General features: G+C 43.5%; 1 protein-coding gene across 1 annotated transcript in view; it reads right to left on the bottom strand.

Moving 5' to 3' along the window:
- The window catches only part of LOC103264510 (cytoplasmic polyadenylation element-binding protein 3), a 197,626-nt gene that overhangs the window by 61,729 nt on the left and 113,725 nt on the right, over nucleotides 1–22,172 (bottom strand). The window contains exon 8 of the mRNA XM_021714537.1: nucleotides 3,805–3,923. Coding sequence (XP_021570212.1) covers nucleotides 3,805–3,923 — 119 coding nt within the window. The remainder of the gene's footprint in view (nucleotides 1–3,804; nucleotides 3,924–22,172) is intronic.

Raw genomic sequence — 22,172 nt, 5'->3', positions numbered from 1 at the left:
TCACCAAAAACTTAGCCAGGTGTGGTAGCATGTGCCTTTAGTCTCAGCTACTTGGTAAGCTGAGGTGAAAGGATTGTAGGAGGCTGACATGAGCTATGATTGTTGTAATCATTCTACTGCACCCCAGCCTGGGTGACAGGATGAGACCCCAACTCAAAAAAATAATAATAAAACAAATAAAATACCCAATCTGGTTAACCTGATCCATTCAAAGGGAAGAGGATTTTGAAGGGAAGGGACAAGAAAGGAGGACAAAGGGTCAAAGATCTGCAAGGTCATTTTGGAACATGGTGTATTTCCATGGAGAAATCCAGGGAGGCTCAGAGAGAAATAACAACAGAATGAGGGCACCAGGATCCTGAAAGGTAGGACACGGAGGCCAGCCAAGTCAAAACAAGCAGCAAGGAAGAGCCATAGCTCAAAAAGGCTGGCGAATGAGCTCCAAAAGTGACTTTGCCTTGAGCTACTGCCAAGGTCCTCATTTACTCCCAAAGGTTCAACCCAGTTCTCACTTTTTTTCCTCCCGTGGGAGTAGTCACAGTGAGGTGGAATGTACCAGAACCTGGGTAGGGAAGTATGAACAAATGAGGCTGGGAGTGGTGGACGTTAAAGCCAGGAAAGAGAAGGTTTCAGAAATGGAGCCACAGGATCTGAAGCCCCAAATGGGATCCAGTTCATTAAAATTACAGGTGTTTGGGGACTTTTAAGTTTCCCATACCAGTTTTATTCAGATTGCTTATGCTGGAAATTCTGAGTATCCCTGGGTCAAAGAAATGTGTGATTGGCAGTCATCACAGAGAATTCACCCAGCTCCAATAAAACTGCCACACTTGAGCTCAGAAAACTGCAATAGGGCAGAAATTTGCAGAAACACAAACAATGAAAGTCAGTTTCCCCATGAACATTTTCAAAAGAGATAATTACAATAATTACTTTCAAAAGTCCTTCAAGCCAAAGGTAATACATGTGTTTAGAGTGAAAACACTCAACAGTAACGGCATCGTCTCCACACCTCCTCTATCTGCAACTGCTGCAGCTTGCTCCTTTCTGAAGAGACATCCTGTCCAGCTGAAGGTGTGCCCTACAAAGCACATTCTTCTCCTTCCAAACAGAGCCAGTGACTTGACCCTTTCAAGGTATGTAAACCCTGTGTGCTCACCACCTCTGGTTTCCTCGCCTCAATTCAGCAGCTTCTTAACCTCCATAAACATAACTACTTCAATGTGTATCTGTCTCTCTCTCTCTCTCTCTCTCTCTCTCTTTGAGTCAGGGTCTCACTCTGTTGCCCAGGCTGGAGTGCAGTATCATGATCACAGTTCACTGCAACCTCAACCTCCTGGGCTCAGGTGATGCTTCCGCCTCAGCCTCCTGAGTAACTGGGACTACAGACGCAGGCCATCACACCTGGCTAATTTTTGTGATTTATTGTAGAGATGAGGACTCACCTAGTTGCCCAGGCTGGTCTCGAACCCCTGGGCTCAGACAATTCTCTCACCTCGGCCTCCCAAAGTGCTGGGATTACAGGCTGAGCCATCGCACCTAGCCAACTATTTATGTATAAAAATCGATTTCAAATCCTCTTTTTTAGTGTGTGACCAATTCTACCCTAACCCTTCCTAGCTCAATCCTACTCCCCTTATACTCATGTGCCAGTGGCAGAGGCTCTCTGGAGGTTGGCCATTTACCCCTCAGACATCTGACTTTTCCAAACTGAGTATAGACTTTCTGACCTCACTGTAAGGAAATTGTCAGGACACTGACTCGTTCCCCTATATCTGGTTTCTTTCTGTCCCTCCCCCAGGGAGCAGCCTCTGGCCAAGGCTGGCCTCTGCAGGATATGCATATTCCCAGTAAGGAGTCATGGGGTATAGGTAATTGAGCAAGTTGAAAGCAATTTGGTCATCACATGTAAACAATGTAATTGTAAATACCAGGTAGGAATTTGATTAACTGACTTGGGTGTCTATAAAACTGCTTGCTGTACTGCCCCAAAATGCAGACTCTTTCTTCATGACTGGCCACCATCTATGCCTCCTGTAAGTTCTAATAAACCAGTGTCCCTGCTGGACCTCCAGGTGACTTATTTGGAATATGTAAAGAAGTTTATGCACAAATCCTCTCAGATTTGGGGCTGCCACGTTACACTCGCACTACTCCAAAAAGACTTAGAGAAGTCATTTCCACTTTCCTCTTATTTACTCAGATGAAACACTGCACACTCCCATTCTAGTCATTCCCCATGGCTCCCACATTGTAGACAGCCTCTCCACACTGTTTAAGTAAAGAGCAAAGTTAACAAAGCCTCCTTACTCTTTTCCCACCTACTGTTTCCTGCTGTTTTCCCTACTTGTATAGCTACTCTATCCAACATTGTCACTGTTATCAAGATTTGTTAACGTTCCCCAAATTTGGAACTGTAGAGTTTCACACTGGCTAAAACCCTTGCCTCTTTTCCTGCATCATTTAATTACCCGGCTATCAATATCCCTTACTCTTCAGTAGTTTCTTTCTCTGCTTTAAACGCTACAGCCTATCCCTTACAGGTGGTGAAGTCTCAACATCATTCTTTTGCAACCAACCGAAAGCCCTGTTCATGATGTCATCATCCTTCCCAACAGACGCTGCCACGGAGCTGGGCTCTGACCGTGCTCTCCTAAATCCTAAATCCTACGGCACTACGCAGGGCTGATCCCATCAGCCAGTCACATATGCACAGGTGCCTGACCTCTACCAAATGCTTTCACATTCATTTCCCTCTCATCCGAGCCTCTCCACAACCTAGAGAAGAATGATCATTCTTCCCATTTTCCAGGCGAGGAAACCACAATTCAGCAAGGATTAGATGACTTATTTAGAGCCAGGCAGCTATTCAAACAATAGGGCCAAAATTCAGACTTCTAGATCCAAACCCAACTCCTTCCCCATGCACCTTTCTGAGAGTGGCCCTAGATGCCAAGCACGCCCTACACCTCTGGGGCAAGTTTTATGGGGGCTGCTGCAGGCCCCATGATAGACAGCATCGCTCTCTTGCCCACTCCACATCACTACTTGTACTGCCCTTCCCACTCCTAGGCCAAGCCTTGACACGCAAACTCACCCCACCCCACCCCTGCCCACTTGCCATGGGTCTCCACTTCTGTCACATTAACTGAGTTCTTTTCCTCTGCTCTGAATATGGTCTCACCCCTTCTCCACTGATATCTCCTCTGCCAGAAGAAAGGAAGCAGTCTTCCTCCCTTGCCCAGGGACTTACCACACTCTGGCCCAGAAGCCTCAAACTCTGCATCAAGGCTACAGTCCTTCCCCGCTCCTGCCTGTTGAAACATCCCACTTCAGAGTGTAAGCGCCTGGCCCAGTAGTCTCTATTCAGCTGGCTGTGTGTACCACCCAGCACAATACGTTGCATTCAGAGGTACATAAACATCAACCGTTATGATCTTTTTAAAAATATAAATTACTCCTGTCCTTGATCTGAAATAATGATGGAAACCAGCTGCCAACACCGCTAAGAGCATTATTTACCTCAATTCAGAGTTTCTGAATAGGAATTAGCTTAAAAGAGCTATAAAGTGGAAGACAAGGGCACATTTGCTTATACACGGTCCCAAAGGTATAAAATGAAGCACGGAGTAATTTGTTATTAGTTTCTAATCACCAACAACAGTCCAACTGCGCTGCATAGCAAGGTCAAGCCAGGTACTAGGGATCCAGGTTACCAGCATTCCCATTATGAGAAGGGAGAGATCAGCTATTCCAATTGCATATGTGCTCTGGAAAAACAGCAGCTGGCTGCGTATTACTTACCGGCTTATCCTTGATGGTGGGGCTTGACACACACAGGTACAGTTTCCCGTCTTCCTCCAGGCAGGCATCTATCAAAGCTTGCACTGAGCTCTCCTCCTGGAACAGCAGAAAGGCATAACCTTGGGGAAAACAAAAACAAAAGGGCCAGGGAGGAATCAGTAAAACTCTAAGACCAATTTAAAAAGCATCTGTTGTTTCATTTTGGCAACTTCTTACTAAAATTGAAGAAATACAAAGGGAATAAACAGATGTGAGGCCCTCCTGTGTTAGGCACCATGTTAGGTGCTCATAGACATTGCCTTGTTTGATTTTCACAATTAGTCGTGGGAACGATTTCTGAACACCTCTATGGAATTTCCACTAAATAGGTCTGGTTATCCTTAGTGAGGGCAGGTGGACTCACCATTGGCCCTTACCACAACTGACTAGTAGCCAGGAAACAACGGACCCTCCAATTTCCACAAAGCTCTAAGCTTGCCACATGCTACAGCATGGATAAATCTTGAAAATATTATGCTAAGTGAAAGAAGGCAGGCAAAATATTATGTCCAAAGCAGATAAATCTATCAAGCTAAAAAGCAGATTAGTATGGGAGGCCAAGGCAGGAAGATTGCTTGAAGACAAAAGTTTGAGACCAGCCTGGGTAACATAACAAGACTCTGTCTCTACAAAAAATTTTAAAAGTAGCTGGGCATGGTGTTGCATGCCTGAAGTGCTAGTTACTCAGGAGGATGAGGCGAGAGGATTGCTTGAGTCCAGGATTTCAAGGTTATAGTGAGCTATGAATTAAACTGAACTGCACTCCAGCCTGGGTAGCAGTGGCACACTTGCAGCTCATTGCAGCCTCAACCCCCTGGGCTCAGGTGATGCTTCTGCCTCAGCCTCCTGAGTAGCTGGGGAGCTGAGTAGCCACCACACCCAGTTAATTGGTTTTTTTTTTTAATAGAGCTGAGGTCGCACTATATTGCCCAAGCTGGTCTCACACTCCTGGGTTCAAGCAATCCTCCCACCTCTGCCTACCAAAGTGCTAGGATTACAGGCATGAGCCACTGTGCCTGGTCTAAAATTTTTTTTTAAAATAGATTAGTGGTTGCCTAGGACTTGGGAACTGGAGGGAATAGGCACAGGATTTCTTTCGGGGATGATAAAAAATTTTCTAAAATTGACTGCAGTGATGGTTGCACAACTCTGTTACCATGCTAAACACCATGGTGACAAATTGGTGAACTGCATGGCATGTGAACTGTATCTCAGCAAAGCTGTTTTTTAAAAAAGCCTGAGCCGTGAGTGCGCCACTGCCCTCCAGCCTGGATAACAGAGTGAGACTCCAACAACAACAACAAAAAAGCCCAACAGTAGATCAGTCTGTTTTTACGTGCTACTCTTTTTTTTTTTTTTGAGTAAGAGTCTCACTCTGTCACCCTGGTTGGAGGGCAGTGGCACACTTCTAGCCACCATAGCCTCAACCTGCTGAGCCAAGGCGATCCTTCCGCCTCAGCCTTCCAAGTAGCTGGAACTACAGGCACGTGCCACCATGCCCAGCTAATTTTTTTATTATTGTAGTGATGAGGTCTCATCAAGTTGCCCAGGCAGGTCTCGAACCCGTGGACTCAGGCAATCCTCTCATCTCAGCCTCCCAAAGTGTTGGGATTATAGGTGTGAGCCACCACGCCCGGTCTTACATGCTACTTTTGATGATGGAGCTCTGTTTACTCTGTGTACTCTGATAACCTCCTAGAAAAGTATAAAAATATAGAGGCATAGACACTAAATGCAAGATTTCCACGGACATAGTTTTGTTCAGTTTAATTCAGTAAAATGTATCGAGTAATTGTTACAAGTGGGATACACCTATGAATTATGACAACACTAAAATGAGCAAGACCAGGTTCCTATTGTCAAGAGACTTATGCTGTAGATGAAACCTACATTTAGACAATTAATTACTCTCTATAAATCTGGGGGAGACAAGGGCCACAGGAGTCCTGAGGGGCAAGGACCCAACTTGGGAGAATCAGAAAGACTTTATAGAAGACAACAGATGTTCAAGGGGCCAACTCTGGAGCTTGTTGCCACACTGGCATTCATAAATGGCAGTTGAGCAAAGGCCCATCATGAACTAGTCTTAGCCTGAGTATTCAGCTATTCAACCTCTCTACAGCCCTGCTAGCTTTGCTAAATCTCTCAGCTGTCACACTGTGACTCCCAGTTCTGCTACTGACCTCAAAGGACACCATCACCTGCTGTGCTCTAGGACACTGCATGCCAGAAAGATGTAAATGGTATAGAAGGATAAGAACCCCCATCTACAGAAGATTCTCATACATCAAACACAGATGTTTAATTCATAATCAACTGGCTAAGAAGCAAAGCTCTCTGGAGTCCTGGGCAGCACGTAATGATAGTGGCAAGGGATAATGGCTATTCCTTTTTATCTTTTCTCCAACTCCTCATCCACTACACAGAGCATCCATACAAACACAGCAGGAAAAAAACCTGGCACTCCCTAGCATGCCAGAGAGTGGTCAATGCAACAGGCAGAAGTCAACCACAGGAGCAGGCACCAAGCTGAGTGGCTAGGCTTATAGCTACGAGAGAGGCTGCCTAGATATTAGGAACCAGAGCTGTTCTCTGGGCTTTGGTCCCAGGTTAGATGGGTCAGAGGACTCTGCGAGTGGCGAGGGAGAAAAAATGGATGCTAAATGCAAAACTAGAAAAGATAATACATCATTTCTTCATATCCTCTCTTTTGCAAACAGTATCAGACAATCATCAAGTCCCAGGAAATTTATTTAAAATTCAGTGTCTTTGATTAATATAAGAACATTAATTCTACTTGCCAGAGAATGAGAGATGAGTGGGTTAAAATGCACACATCGATCTAGTGCAGAAATAAAGAACTGAGTGCCACATGTTCTCACTCATAAGTGCACCTTGAACAGTTATCATAATACTGTAAGAAAGGGATTGGAAGCAGTGAGAAACTGCCAGGGGAGGGGGGACCACACCTCATCAACAAGGGAACCTGGATAATGAACCTCTGTATACTTAACCCTGAATTGCACCCCATATCTTTAAAATAAAATTTTTTTTAAAAGGCACACATCACAAAGACAGGTCTCACCAGGTTCTCTCAAGCCTCCTGTCTTACCAGGTTAAATTCTGGTACAGATCTTCTACAAAGGCCGTGAGAAGCATACACCTGCACTTTAAGAGGCCTCGCCTACGTACGTACCACGCACAGCACATCCAGAAGGATGGTGAGAGGCCATGCTCAGTGAGTTGAGGCTTCTGCCATCTTCCATACCAAATCCAGTTTTCAGATGACCTTGGCATCCGAGGAAAGGGCAGCTATCTCCCCATGACAGCTGAGTAGCTACCACGAAAGCATAAAGATTTTCACTTAGGCCTAGTTCACAGTCATAAATGTCTGCATTGGTGACAGACGGAGTAAAAACAACTGGGGGTCAAAAGTGAAAGCCTGTTGTTTATAGATACTATTCCCAAGAGAAGTATCTATAAACAACTTTTTCTCCTTGCCCAGGGAATGGCCTATAATAGTTTACCAATTTCTTCAGGATGGCTCTTTTACAACAAATAATCCTGTGTCAAAACAATCATCTTTACTCTGAGGTCAGCAAACTACCACTCTCTGTGATGACAATATTCCGTTAGCACTACAGATAAGAGGTGTGGCTGCCCCTCTCTGGGCTATAGTCCAACCATTTCCTTCATCTCTACTTCCCACCTTAGACCTTTCAATCAAAACAGAATCCTCTGGAAACACCCCAAATCATCCATGAAAACAACTTTATGATATCTTCACCTACTAAAACACTTTCTGATGCCTCAAGGTCAAGCAAATCCAGATGACAACAAAAACCGGAGGATTTTTAAAAACCAAGAAGGAAGAATCTTTCAAATACATTTCCCTTTTGAACTTGAGAGATGTAAGGTCAAAGTAAACAAAGTAAAAAAAGATCCCTTCAAGAATAACAAGGTCAATGTGAGGTGGAAATCCCATCAATGATTAACTACAAGGTAAATTCCACATGGTACTATGAAGAGAGTTCAGAACTAGGAGTCAGAAGGTCTAGATTTGGGTATAAGTGCTAACATTTTCTAGCTGTGTGGTAATAACAGCTAACATTTATTGAGCATTTACCATGTACCAGGCACTGTTCTAAGTGCCTTGTGTATATTAGCTCTTTTCATTTTCACATACACCCTATCTGGTAGGCACTATTTTTCATTCTGTTTTATAGTTAAGGAAACTGCAGAGGATTAAGTGACTTGTTCAAGGATACCCAGTAAGTGGTGGAACCATGAACTTAAATATTAACTTAACAATTCTGAGTCTTGACTCTTTTTTTTTTATAAAATGAAAAAAATAAGTATTTCTCTTGATTACCTGACAGAGGTATAGGTTGTAAGATAATATACGTATAGGTGCTTTATAAACTAGGGAGTCATGGTAAGTGCCAATTTTTCTTTTACTGTACTTTCAATTATTTATGTGATATGAAAAATTAAAGTTGAGTTTTTGTATATGGTCTCATTATAAAAATTAGAATTCAAATTCATGATATGCACTTTTTACTTTGCATTAGCAAGTGTTTGGTGAATAAGGGGAAGTAACCTAGATACTAAAGAAAAGCCCTAATTAACATTACTTGAGTGACAGGCTAAATATTACCAAAAGCAAACAATAAAGTGACTGAATATCTGCTTTCACGTTATCACTAGCCATTTCCACCAAGGGGGAATTGTCAGATGTAGTACTGTTTGCTTGATTTCAATACATTCTTTAAATAAAAGCTGATTATGCCTATAAATAGAACATCTTTAACTGTCACTTTGATGGCGGATTATTCTATTAGTTTGAAATGTATTTTTAAAAAAACCAAAAAAAACTTGACCAAAAAATGATCAATTATCAACCCCCTGTTCTCCCTTGCCCTATGACCCAGTAAGAGATAAGAAGATTATAAAACTCCTCAAGTTTCAGAGATGGTGACCTGAGAAATGTGTGGGAAATTCCACAGTGTGGTGAGCTGAGAGAGACCCTCGCTCTCAGTCAGTCTATGGGAGGAAACATGGGCTCTGGAGGGAACAGGAGAAACTCTTGATCACTGTCACCATTGTGACCCCAGGTTACTAGCAGAATGGATGGCAGAAAGTTCCTTGCTTTCCCTCTGGTGCCAAACAGGTTGGGGGAAGAAGGGTAGAAGGAGATTTCTGGGCAAGCCTAGACTGATCAGTGCAATCTTCTAGGGGAAAAAAGAACAGGAAAGGACTTAATTAGGATAATGCCATTTTATTTGGCCAGGTTTGTAAAGGGTAAATTTAATTAAAACATTTTTTTTCTTTTACTATCCGAGAACACATTAACTATAACAATCTCCAAAATGGTCTTGGCTACCTCTCAAAAACAAAGCTTCCTGATCTCTAAAATACATAATTTTCATGGTATAATTTTTTTTTTTTTTTTTTGAGTTGGATCCTCACTCTGTTGCCCAGGCTGGAGAGCAGTGGCACACTCACAGCCACCACAACCTCGACCTGCTGAGCTCAGGTGATCCTTCTGCCTTCAAGTAGCCTTCCAAGTAGCTGGAAATATAGGCACATGCCACCACACCTGGCTAATTTTTAAATTTATTGTAGAGACAAAGTCTCACCAGGTTGCCCAGGCCAGTCTTGAACCACCCATGGACTCAGGCAATCCTCTCACCTCCAAAGTGCTGGGATTATAGGGATAAGCCATCGTGTCTGGTCTGTAATTTTTTTATACTTAATCCCTACTACAAATAACAATCACCACCAACTCTACTGCCACCACTACCATGTACTAATGCTCACAGTGTTCTAGGCGCTTTCCTATAAAAAATTTTAAATCCATTATCTCATTTTATCTTCACTCTGTGAAGTAAATATAGTTGCTATTATCACCATTTTACAGACAAGGAAATTAAAACTCCAAGAGATTAAGGGAATTCTCCAAGAGATTAAGGGAATTCTCAGATTAAAACATAGGAATTAAATCTGGGATTAAAACCTATTCCAGAGCCCTCATTCTAATCCATTAATTTGTACTGTCTCACCTAAAAATGGCAAGACAAAAGTTTCAATGTCGCTAATAAGAATTTACCTTTAATATATCCTTGTGACAGTGACTTTTTTTTTTTAGGTCAGAGTCTCACTGTCACCCAGGCTGGAGTGCAGTGGCATACTCATGGCCACTGCAGCCTCAACCTCAACCTCAACCTCCTGGCCTCAGGTGATCCTTCACTTCAGCCTTCCAAGCAGCTGGGACATAGGCATGTGCCACCACACCTGGCTACTTTTTAAATTTCTTGTAGAGACAAGGTCTCGCCACGTTGCCCAGGCTGGTCTGGAACACTTGGGCTCAGGAAGTCCTTTTACCTCTGTCTCCTAAAGTTCTGGGATTACAGGCATAAGCCACCATGCCTGGCTGGCCAGACAATGACTACTTTTAAAAATTTTAATTTTATAATTATAGTAGAGATGAGGTCTTGCTATGTTGCCCAGGCTGATCTTGAACTCCTGAACTCAGGCAATCCTCCTGCCTTGGCCTCCCAAAGGACTGAGATTACAGGCATGAGACACCACTCCCAGCCTGACAGTGACCATTTGACAGTGTTTTAGTAGCAGTAAGTGGTCACCCTGTGCTTTAGTTCCATAATTTAAGGCTTATAGATACAATTGCTCCAAAATCCACAAAAACTATATTAAGGGATATTCTGTGAAACAACTGGCATGGACTCAACAAATAATATGAAAGACAAAAAGTCTAAAGAACTGTCCAAATTAAATGAGACTAAAGGGATATAATAACTAAATGCATGGTTAGATTCTGACTGGATCTTGGATTTTTAAAAAATTGCTCTAAAGGATATCACTGGAACAATCCAGATAGTTATTCTCAGAAGACATATGCTGAAGTATAAAGAATTGAGGTTTACAATTTACTCTTAAATGGGCCACTGGAGGATATATTTATTTATATATTATATATTATTTATATAATTATATATTATTTATTTATAGCTAGAGAGAGAGAAAGTAAATGTAACAAAATGCTAACAATTGGTGAGTTCTAGAAGGCGACTATATAGGTGCTATTCATTGTGCTATTCTTTTATCTTTTTTGTAGGTTTGAATTCTTTTTTTTTGAGTTGGAGTCTCACTCTTGTTGCCCAGTCTGGAGTGCAGTATCACGCTCCTGGCCACCGCAGCCTTAACCCGCTGGGCTCAGGCAATCCTTCCACCTCAGCCTTCCAAGTAGCTAGAACTACAGATGCACACCACCACACCCGGCTAGTTTTTGCAATTTATTATAGAGATGAGGCCTCACTGAGTTGTCCAGGCTGGTCTCAAACTCTCGGGCTCAGAAAATCCTCTTGCCTAGGCCTCCCAAAGTGCTGGGATTACAGGCTGAGCCACGTGCCCGGCCTGAAATTTTTAAAAATAAAAATTTGTGGAAAAAAAACCAAACACTACAAGCTCTTTCTGGAGAGGAGAGTAATGCATTCTCTCGTTCTATAAAGAAGAATGTGTTGGTTTTTTTTAAAGACTCAACAATTCTTAAAATCAGCTAATGCTATTAACGATTTATACGTTTCAAGAACCAACTGCAAATAAGAAAACAAGTCCAGCTTGTGGGGTTGTGCCCTGAAGTGCAGCACTATAAAATGGTGGCAAATCGAGGAATGGCTGGCTACTGATCAAGTGAGACCCTAGAAGGAAGGGTCCATGGCATGGACTGATAGGGAGCGCTCTCCTCTCACAAAATCAGGCTCACTGATGACCAGTGACCTCCCTAGAGAGACCTGAAGGGCACTTCTGTCTGAGCCACCTGAGTTCAGACTTTTTTGGCACAGGCAGTCTGTTCTAAACATTCTCTCTGACCTTGGCTTTCAGGTCAGAGGACTTACCTGGTTTGCCTCAGGAGAATTGTTTTTGGATTCAGTTCAGTAGAACCAAAAATATTTAGGAGGTGCAAGGCACGATACTAGGCAGTGAGGTTACAAAGACGAATAAGCCAAGGAAGAATCCTTCCCTGAAAAAAGTCAGCCTGTAAACAAGTCACTAATGAGCAACAAGGAGAATGCTATTGGGGGTATGGCCTATAGAACACTGGTGAGAAACAAACGGAACACATTTGTCCAAGGCTCAGGGAAAGCCAGAGCAAAGGCCGTATCTGAGCTGGAGATGATGCCTTTTCCAGAAAGGAAGGGGATTCCAAGTTCAGAAAAGTGCACTGCCAAGGCAATGGAAAGGCCAGAGGGTCAGCTCACTTGGAGAACCCTGAGTAGAGCTCATCAGTTATAAGACAGGATTGGGAGCGGCAGGGGAAAGCTGAAGCAGCTCGCCCGTCCTCGGTCTGCTGGCTGGAGAACCCTGCCGGTCTCTAAACTGGATCTCTTACTAATTTTTCTCCTGGATGAGAACATCTGATCTCTAAGATTTACTCAGCAGTTATGTGCACTAGGCACTGTAGGGGAATACTGACATGAGCAAATCCTTGTTCTCAAGGAATTTATATGCTAGTACTAGAAGGTCATAAGGAATAAGTACATGGAGAACTCCAATCTAGGAACAGTCTTTTAAGGATCCCAGGGAGTGTTGTTTTTTTTTTTTTTGAGTTGGAGTTTCACTCTGTCACCCAGACTGGAATGCAGTGGCACGCTCCTGGCCACTGCAGCCTCAGCCTCCGGTGATCCTTCCGCCTCAGCCTTCCAAGTACCTGGAACTACAGGCATGTGCTACCATGCCCGGCTAATTTTTGATTTTATTGTAGAGACGAGGTCTCGCCAAGTTGCCCGGGCGGGTCTCGAACCTGCGGGCTCCGACAATCCACTCATCTCAGCCTCCCAGAGTGCTGGGATTACAGGCTGAGCCACCGAGCCCGGCTGGAGTGTTTTTTAAAATGTATTTTTAAAAGTTGGGCTTCACAGAATAAAGAAAGATCCCCTTCAGTGAAGAAGACATGAATGAAGAAATCAAGAAAGACTCTGTGTAGGTGGTAGCACAGAGGCCAGACCCCAATGGCATGACAGGTGAAAACGTGGAAAAGACATTCCAAGGCAAACAACTAACCTAAGTCAAAATATAGAGATGGCTTTGCAGATAGATTCTGCCCACCTCCATGGGCTCCTTGATTCAGAACCAAGCAGATTTCTTTGACAATATTTACTACACGGGGCTGAGGCTTGGCTATAGCCCGTTTTGTGTTTCCTATTACACTAGTAACTGTTTCTTTGTGGGCTTGCTGCTTGGCGGGCAGGGGTGGGGGTAGTTGGGAATGGACGAGAAAACACGCTGGCAGAGTAGAACCACCTCAAGGTTGAAAACGGTAATCTGCTTCCTGTGTTCTTAGCAAAGTCCTGCAGTCCAAGGCAATGACCTGGGGCATCTGGGCTTAAAATCTGCTCTGTTTACGTAATCACACATTCCCATATAAAGAGGTCCTTGTGAAGTCTGCCAATCTGTCAGTTCTAATAACACTCAGTTCTAACAAGCACCTGACCAAGGAAACTGAGACCAGACCAGGGGTGTGAGAGGGAACTGGTCAAACTAGTTGGGCAATTTTATTATTACTGAGCATTATATTTTCATCAGAGGGAAGGACACTAATATTATTTAACACCTAATAAGCCAAAGTACTGTGATGGTATTTATGGGCACCGACTGTCTCATGCAATCCTCCTTCAACCCAATGAATAGCATTAACTCAGATGAGTAAACTGAGGCCTAAAGATTATATTACTTGCTTAGTGGTATAAAGCCAGTAGCTGTTGGTACCCACATCTGGGTCCGCAAACTTCGCTCTGACCTCACTGCAGGTTGCTCTCCCTCAGTCAGCAAACAACTGCCACTCTCTTTTAACCCTGTAGATGCTTCCCTTCAGATAGATGAAGTTTTAGTCTGGCCCTGCTCACACAACACCTGAGCTTGACAATCTCACTTCTTGTCTTCCCTAGACTCGAACACACTTCTGATGAGTTCTTAAAGCTGTTGCAATGTGTTTTCTCTGTGCTACCATTTCGCCTTCTCAAGACTAAGGTGATCCATTCTACTTTGAAAGCCAACCCAGGTCTTTGCTCTCAGATTTCAAAAACGAGCACCAGGCCAGGGTGGTGGTTCACGACTGTAATCCCAGAAGCTTGGGAGGCCGAGGTGAGAGGACTGCTTGAGCCCAGGAGTTCAATATCGGCCTGGGCAGCATAGTGAGACCTTGTCTCTAAAAAATAAAAATAAAAAATTAGCCAGAAGTGGTGGCATCTGCCTGTAGTTCCAGCTATTCCAGAGACTGGAGAAAGGATCATCTGAGCCCAGGAGGTCAAGGATACAATGAGTCATGATCATGCCACTGCACTCTAGTCTGTGCAACAAAGTAAGACTGACTCAAAAAAAATCACCAGACCTTCCCGGTGAGCTTCCCATTCCTAACTCTTCAGTTGACTGTTAATAGCCTTAGCCCTATCCAATTCCTGGAGGCAAGTCCCCATGCAAGCTATACCCTCCTCTCCTAAAACATCCTCTCTGACTTAGCCTGACAAATTTGCATCTTTCACTTCAATTCCTGAAATCTGCTTTCCTCCACAGAAAGTCCTCATCAGGAGTGGCGATGGCTTCTCTGAACTAAAAAACATTTCCTTCTCCCTTCTGAGCACCTCTGGGCACAGCACAATAGGTACTACTGTGACCTTGTGCAAGATATTTCTGTTATCTGTTGTTATCAAGCTTTCTCCTCTGGCCTGTAGATCCTAATGAGTCTCCTTTCTGAACAGTCCCTCAAGCTATAAATGCTTTGAAAGCAAAGACTGACTTCACAGTTCACCTTCAATACAATGCTAAAAAGACAGGTGTTTATAAAAGTGTAAACTGAGAGTGTGCTAAGCTTTTGAAGATGCTACTCCAGCTGTCAAAACAGAACAAAGCAAAACAAAAAGCCAACTCTTGCTACTATGCAATGTAGTTTCAGTGTTTTTGTTTTTGTTTTACAAGAAAATCCTTCCTGGGTATGAAAACCACAATCAAGGAAAATATTAAAATATGTGATTCATAATTCATCAAAGAGTGTAAGTACTATAAGCCAGAGATGTGCTTAAAAAAAAAAAAAGGAGGCCGGGCTCGGTGGCTCAGTCTGTAATCCTTGCACTTTGGGAGGCTGAGGTAAGTGGTTTGCCTGAGCCCGCAGGTTCGAGACCAACCCGGGAAACCTGGCAAGACCTCATCTCTACAATAAAAATGAAAAAATTCACTGGGTGTGATATTGCGTGTCTGTAGTTCTGGCTACTTGGAAGGCTGAGGCGGAAGGATCGCCAGAGCCCAGTGGGTCGACCCTGGGGTGACTGTGAGTGTGCTACTGCACTCCAGCCTGGGCAACAGAGTGAGATTCCAACTCAAAAAAAAAAAAGGAGAACATTACTCACGAGATTCCAAACAGCAAGAGGTTAAATTCAGGCTAAAGCCCCTTGGCTTCCCAACTTAATCAATTAATGTAACTCGGAAGGTGGAAAAACATGGAAACTGGGCCTAAAACAGTACTGACTTATTTCCATTCAAGTTATGCTACGAGGGAAAAAATGTGGAGTTTGAAAACTTTCCTTTCCAAAGCCAGATTTAGACAAGCTGAAGGAAAAAGAAGTCAGTGCTACACTCCAGCCCACTCACTACAGCTACACAGTGACCCAGTTTTGCCCATTTAAAAGTAGCAGCCTCTTCCTTGTTCCTCGAACAGTACCTCCTTAGCTAGCTGGCTCAAAGTCAATCTGGATCACATGTGGCCCGGCTAAGCCAGGTTCACAGACCATGCTGTGCATAAATTCCCACAACTGCATGACCTTGGTCAAAAGGACCAGCTGGCAAGCCAACCTGGCCAGTGCAGAGGAAACACATGGTCAACAGCAGAAGGAGCCACTCAGAAGGACACACTTTTCTGGAAATGGATGGGATCATCAGTACACAGGCTTGGGCCACTCCTGGGTAAAGCTCATGCCCATTACTATTTCTGCTCACCTGGACCCCGTGCCATGCACTGCTGAAGCTAACACTAGCTGCCCAAGTAAGCCGAGGATGACAGTGTCCTCCATTCTACTGCCAGCATCACTGACTTCTAACACAGTTTCAGAGCCACTTGGCCAACCTCCTGTCCAACATGTGTAGCTGGCTGCTGTCGCTGCCTTTACCAAGAGGCCTCAGCCAGCAGTGGGAGCACAGCTGCACTCATGGCCCAAGATGCCAGCTCCTTTACCTGGGCCCAAACTCTGTCCCACCATGAGAGATGAAACAACTGCAGGATGAGAGTAGCTGCTTAGCCCAGAACCAGGGATGGAAGGTTTGGGGCGGGGAGACATATTTTGGTAACTCCAGTGACAGTAACTCTGGACATGGGAAGTTCTCCCAGGAGGAAATGAGGGAGGTTATGCTGCCTATCAAAGCTTGTCATTCCCAACTTATCTTCCTAGTGGCCACATTCGCAGCCCCACGCTCAAGGAAGCAAACCAAGCTGTTTATTAAGTAGTCAAGAGCCCTAGGGCCCTATTAGTAAAATGAACTATGCCACAGCTAGGTGTTAAAAGATAGGCCTGTGGTGGCTAACTCCTGTAATCCCAGCACTTTGGGAGGCAGACATGAAAGGATTGCCTTAGTCCAGGGGTTCAAGATCAGACTGGGGAACTTGGAGAGACCTTGTCTGTACAATAAATCAAGAAAAATTAGCTGGGTGTGGTGGTGTATGCCTGTGATTCCAGCTACTTGGAAGGCTGAGGTGGAAAGATCGTCTGAGCCCAGCAGGTCGAGGCTGTGGTGGCCATGAGTGTGTCACTGCATTCCAGCCTGTGTGACAGAGTGAGACTCTGACTCCAAAAAAAAAAAAAAAAGATGGGCCAGGCACGGTGGCTCAAGTCTGTAATTCCAGCACTTTGGGAGGTGAAGGTGGAGGCAAGAGGATTGCAGAGTCCAGGGGTTTGAGACTAGCATTGGAGACTTGACGAGACCTCGTCTCTACAATAAATCAAAAAATTAGCTGGACATGGTGGCATGGGCCTGTAGTTTCAGGTATTTGGAAGGTTGAGGTGGAAGGATCATTTGAGCCCAGCAGGTCAAGTCTGCGATGGTCATGAGCATGCCATTGCACTCCAGCCTGGGTGACAGAGTGAGACTCTGACTCAAAAAGAAAAGATGAACTGGGCCTATCAGATTTCCTGTCTCTGGAATTCAACTAGAAATATATAAACAGCTTGAGCTGAGTCATGATAACAGTGGAACATTACAGTGGAGAATTCGTAGCTCCCACTGTGCAAATCCCAGTGCCTATCACATCTTAGTGCAGCCTCCATGGCACCTGGTTCTCCTATTCTAGGACGCCCCCCCTTGTCACTTATATTTGTACCCCTGATTTGAGGTAGCATAAAAGAACCTCTGATCCTTGCAGTCAAAGAACTCAACTACAAAGGAGTTCACCCATGTCCAGAAACGCCATGACATCAACCAAGAGGCAGAATCTTTCTTTTTTTTTTTTGAGTTGGAGTCTCACTCTGTTGCCTAGACTGGAGTGCAGTGGCTGCTCCCAGTCACCGCAGCCTCGACTTGCTGGGCTCCAGCGATCCTTCCGCCGCAGACTTCCAAGTAGCTGGAACTACAGGAGCGCGCTACCACGCCCGGTTAGTTTTTTTGATTTATTGTAGAAATGAGGTCTCACCAAGTTGCCCAGGTGGGTCTCGAACCCGCGGGCTCAGGCAATCCACTCACCTCAGCTTCCCAAAGGCACGGGATTACAGGCTGAGCCACCGAGCCCAGCTGAGGCAGAATCTTATGGTTAAGTTATGGGCAAAGGACAGCTCAGACCCATGGCCCCAGTCTAAAGCACCTCTTTGGAAATACTCCAGCTATGAGTGTGACAAACAGAATATAAGGACCCAGGAAAAAGCCAAATAGCTATGAAAATGTACCTTGGGTCATAATAGCTTAGGGTCATAATAGCTTAAGTTGCTAATTTTTATATAAAGTCCAGTCTTGTAAATAACATTTTTCTTTTCTTTTTTTTTTTGAGTCAGAGTTTCACTCTGTCGCCCAGGCTAGAGCGCAGTGACACGGTCATGGCCACCACAGTCTTGACTTGCTGGGCTCAGGAGATCCTTCTGCCTCAGCCTTCCAATGGCATAATTTTTTTTTTTTTTTGAGTTGGAGTCTCACTCTGTCACCCAGACTGGAGTGCAGTGGCTGCTCCCGGTCACCACAGCTTCGACTCGCTGGGCTCTGGCGATCCTTCCGCCTCAGCCTTCCAAGTAGCCGGAATTATAGGCATGCGCTACAACGCCCCGCTGATTTTTTTTTTATTTATTGTAGAGATGAGGTCTCGCTGCCCAGGCGGGTCTCGAACCCGCGGACTCAGGCAATCCACTCACCTCAGCCTCCCAAAGGCGCAGGATTACAGGCTGAGCCACCGAGCCTGGCTGGCATAATTTTTAAGATTATATAGCTTAAACTGTTTTTCTTTCCCATAAATGACATACACAAGCAAAATAAATAAAAATGACTCCATTTATTCTTCACCAGGTAAAATAGTATTATAGTATTAACTACTGGTCTGCCAGGTTCAAATCTATCTAATGAAAGTTGTGTGCTCTTGGGAAAAGACAGTTTACCTCTTTGAGTCTCAGTTTAAAATAAAGGTTGCACTAGAATGAGATGATCTTTGAAAAACTTTCCGCTAGGCACAGGGGCTCAAGCCTGTAATCCCAGCACTTTGGGAGGTGGAGGTGAAGACAAGAGAATTGCCTGAGCCCAGGGTTCGAGACTAGCCTAGACAACTTGGCAAGACCTTGTCTCTATAATAAATCAAAAAATTAGCCGGGTGTGGTGGCATGCACCTGTAGTTCCAGCTACTTAGGCTAAGGCAGAAGGATCCCCTGAGGCCAGCAGGTAGAGGCTGTGGTGGCTATGACTGTGTCACTGTACTCCAGCCTGGGCAACAGACTCTGACTCAAAAAAAAAAAAGAACTCTCCAGCAAAATTTGGTGGGAACTCTCTGAGCAAGTAATGGACTCATCACTTGCAAAGACAGAATCCATTCATTTAATAAATGCCCAAAGGCCATTGAGCCAAGTATGCAAAGTAATTGGTATAGAGCATAACTAAAAACAAATACCCTGCGGGGCAATTCCCTTGGGTCCCCTCCCACTGCGGGAGCTTTTCTGTCCTCTCAATAAATCCTGTTTTCTCACTTAAAAAAAAATACCCTGCTCTCATAAAACTTACATTTCAGTCTGGAAAATAGAAAAACACATGATACTCACTTTAAAAAAATAAAATGAGGGTTAAAAACAGAAATAAAATGTGAGCGTAAAGGCAGGGCACGGTGGCTCATACCTGTAATCCCAGTACTGTGGGAAGCCAAGGTGGAAGGAAGATTTGAGGCCAGGAGTTTGAGACCAGCCTGAACAACATAGCAAAATCCTGTCTCTATGAAATACTTAAAAAATTTTGCCAGGCATGGTGGTGTACACCTGTAGTCCTAGTTACTCTGGAGGCTGAGGCAAGAGGATCACTTGAGCCCAGGAGATCAAGGCTTCAGTGAGCCATGATCATATCACTGCACTCCAGCCTGTGTAACAGAACAAGAGTTAAAAAAAAAAAAAGAGGGTAAGAGAAATTAGAGAAAAAGAGGGTAGAGGGGGTACTATTTTAGATAAGAATTCAGGAAAGATTTCTCTGTTAAGGTGTCATTTGAGCAGAGATCTAAAGAATGCTCTTTCCAGAGAAAGTCAGGGGGTGGGGGTTTCAGATTTTAAAAAGTACTAAAGTCCCAAGAAGTCTTAGTTGTCCTGCTCAAAGAATAGCAAAGTAGTCAGAGTAACCAGAGTTGGTAAGGGAGAAGACGACAGAGACAATGTTAGAAAACACCCAGGATTCAACAGATGAGACCTGGAGGAAAAGATTTAAACACTTTAAGTGCAAGTCTCATACCAGTGTGGTCCCTTGGCTTCTTCAGGGGTTCATTATATGCCAAACATAGAAGCAAAAAGGTAAGTTTACAACTGCAATGTACCATTTCTCTGACTTGGAACTAAGCAAAAAACTTGATGCAGATGTTCAAATTAGCATACATTTCATAAAGCAAACTGCTTGGGAAGCCATGTGATATCAAATCCGGAGTCATTAAGATCTCAATTCTTTTAACTCTGGTTAAGTAAGCGTCTCCAAATTTATCCTAAAGAAAATAATCTGAAAGAAAAGGCCACATACAAAAATACATGAACAAAAGCATTATTTCTAATAGCCTAAGTAACCAACAAGCAAATAAATTATGGTGCAGCCCAAGGTTAGGCAGTCTCTTTGAAAATATGAAAATTATGTGGAAGCTTGAAGGAAGAAGAGTAGGAAAGGTAAATGTAAAACTGTATCTCTGTTACTATTATAATCCCACCAAAAAAAGAAAGGACGTGTGAATAAAGACTGGAAGGAAACGGAAAAATGATGATGGCTGGTTCTGCTGGGAGGCAGGATTATTCTTATTGTTTATAAAATAACACTTATTCAATGAAAATCAGATTGCTTTGTTCTGGTTCTACCACTTTATTGTAATACTAAGGTCTAGAATTAGAATAACAATGGAAATGATTGGGATCAGTTATTGATAACAGGGTCACACTGATCTCTGCTTCAAGAAGGTCTTCCCAATAACCCTAATGGTACTTACATTCTTTCTTAAATCATCTTTTCTTAGCCTCCATAACCAAAGTCCTTCCCTCACCCACATCTCCACTGTCATGCCTTCTTCCTCCTAGTTCCTAACAAAATTTACTTGTTATCTGCTTTTCATCTCCCTTCTTGCTATAAACTTGAATCCTGAAAGCCATGTACCTCCGGCCCTAAACTTTCTGCTCCCAAACTCCCTGACCGTAATTCCAACTGCCCTTCAGGAATTTCTTCTCAGATCAGATGTGAGGACACATCAAACTCTACATCAAATCATCACTACATCCTGTTGGTGATTCCTACATTCAACAGTGCCATAACTCTCCCATTCAGTGGAAGGAATTTTAGCACAATCCTGACACCAAACGTACCACTACCATGATTTATGCCATCACTTCTCCCCTCGTTCGAGTAATATCTCACTGCTCGTATCTCAGGTCTTCACTACTTTTTGATTATAGAAATCTCCTAAACGGTTTTTCTGACCATGGCTAAAAAGCAAAAACAAAGTATTCTATGTGAGATTTCTTATTTAATCCTCATAACAAACCACAAATAGACAACATTAATTATTTCCATTTTGTAAATTAAAAAATCGAGATTTAGGAAAATTAATAAGAGGTCCAAGAATAGAGAGATTCTTGTAGTAGAACAGAAATCTAAAGCAGGCAGCTTATTCCAGTCTGTATTCTTGATTACTGGGTACTCAGCTCAAGCCTTAGGGCTGGCAGTCGGGTCCCCACATAACCCAGTCTTAATTAAAGCCTACCTGGAACGTGTCTACTTCTGGGCTATCCTTATTCCTGAATGAGAGCAGTATAATGCAATATTTAAGAATCTTGAACTCTGCGGTCAGCATATTTAAGCTCAAATCCCAGTCCTACCATCTGACACATGACAGCCTTATAAACCTATTTCTTCTTCTATAAAATGGGAATAATAACAGTGCTTAGTTGTGGAACTGGGAACATTAAATGAGATTAAGTATAGAAAACAGTAACCCATTGCCTGGCTCACAAGCCTTCAGTAAACGTTAGCCATCCTAATTATTATAAGTCCACCTCCCTGTATTTTCTCCTATTCTTTCCTACCTACCTTTTAAGATAAATGTTTTTACAGTCCACAGTGTACAAAACGTGTTCTTCCTCCTCTGGATGCCTAGAATATTTTTTTGCTCACTTGTCAATGACTAAAATTTGTTTTGTATTTTTTTTTTTAGTTGAGGTTTCACTCTGTTGCCCAGGTTGGAGTGTAGTGGCATGATCATGGCCAATGCAGCCTTGACCTGATGTGCTCAGGCAATTTTTCTGCCTCAATCTCCCTGGTAGCAGGACTATAGCATCACAGCAGCTAATTTTTTGATTTATTGTAGAGACAAGGTCTCACCAAGTTGCCCAGGCTGGTCTTGAACCCCTGGGCTCAGGCAATCCTCTCGCCTCTACCTCCCCAAAGTGCTGGGATTATAGGCGTAAGTCACTGCACCTGGCTGATTTATATTTTAATAAATATAACATCATTTATAATACTTACCATACGCAGGGACTGTTTTAAGCATTCCACATGAATTGACTCTTTTTTTTTGAGTTGGAGTCTCACTCTGTTGCCCAGACTGGAGTGAAGTGGCCACTCCCGGCCACCGC

This window comes from Carlito syrichta, unplaced genomic scaffold (assembly GCF_000164805.1).
Source record: "Carlito syrichta isolate Samal-C Ts95f unplaced genomic scaffold, Tarsius_syrichta-2.0.1 Scaffold305661, whole genome shotgun sequence".
NCBI lineage: Eukaryota > Metazoa > Chordata > Mammalia > Primates > Tarsiidae > Carlito > Carlito syrichta.
Note: the sequence above shows the minus strand (reverse complement) of the source record. Positions and strands in the feature narration are given on the sequence as shown.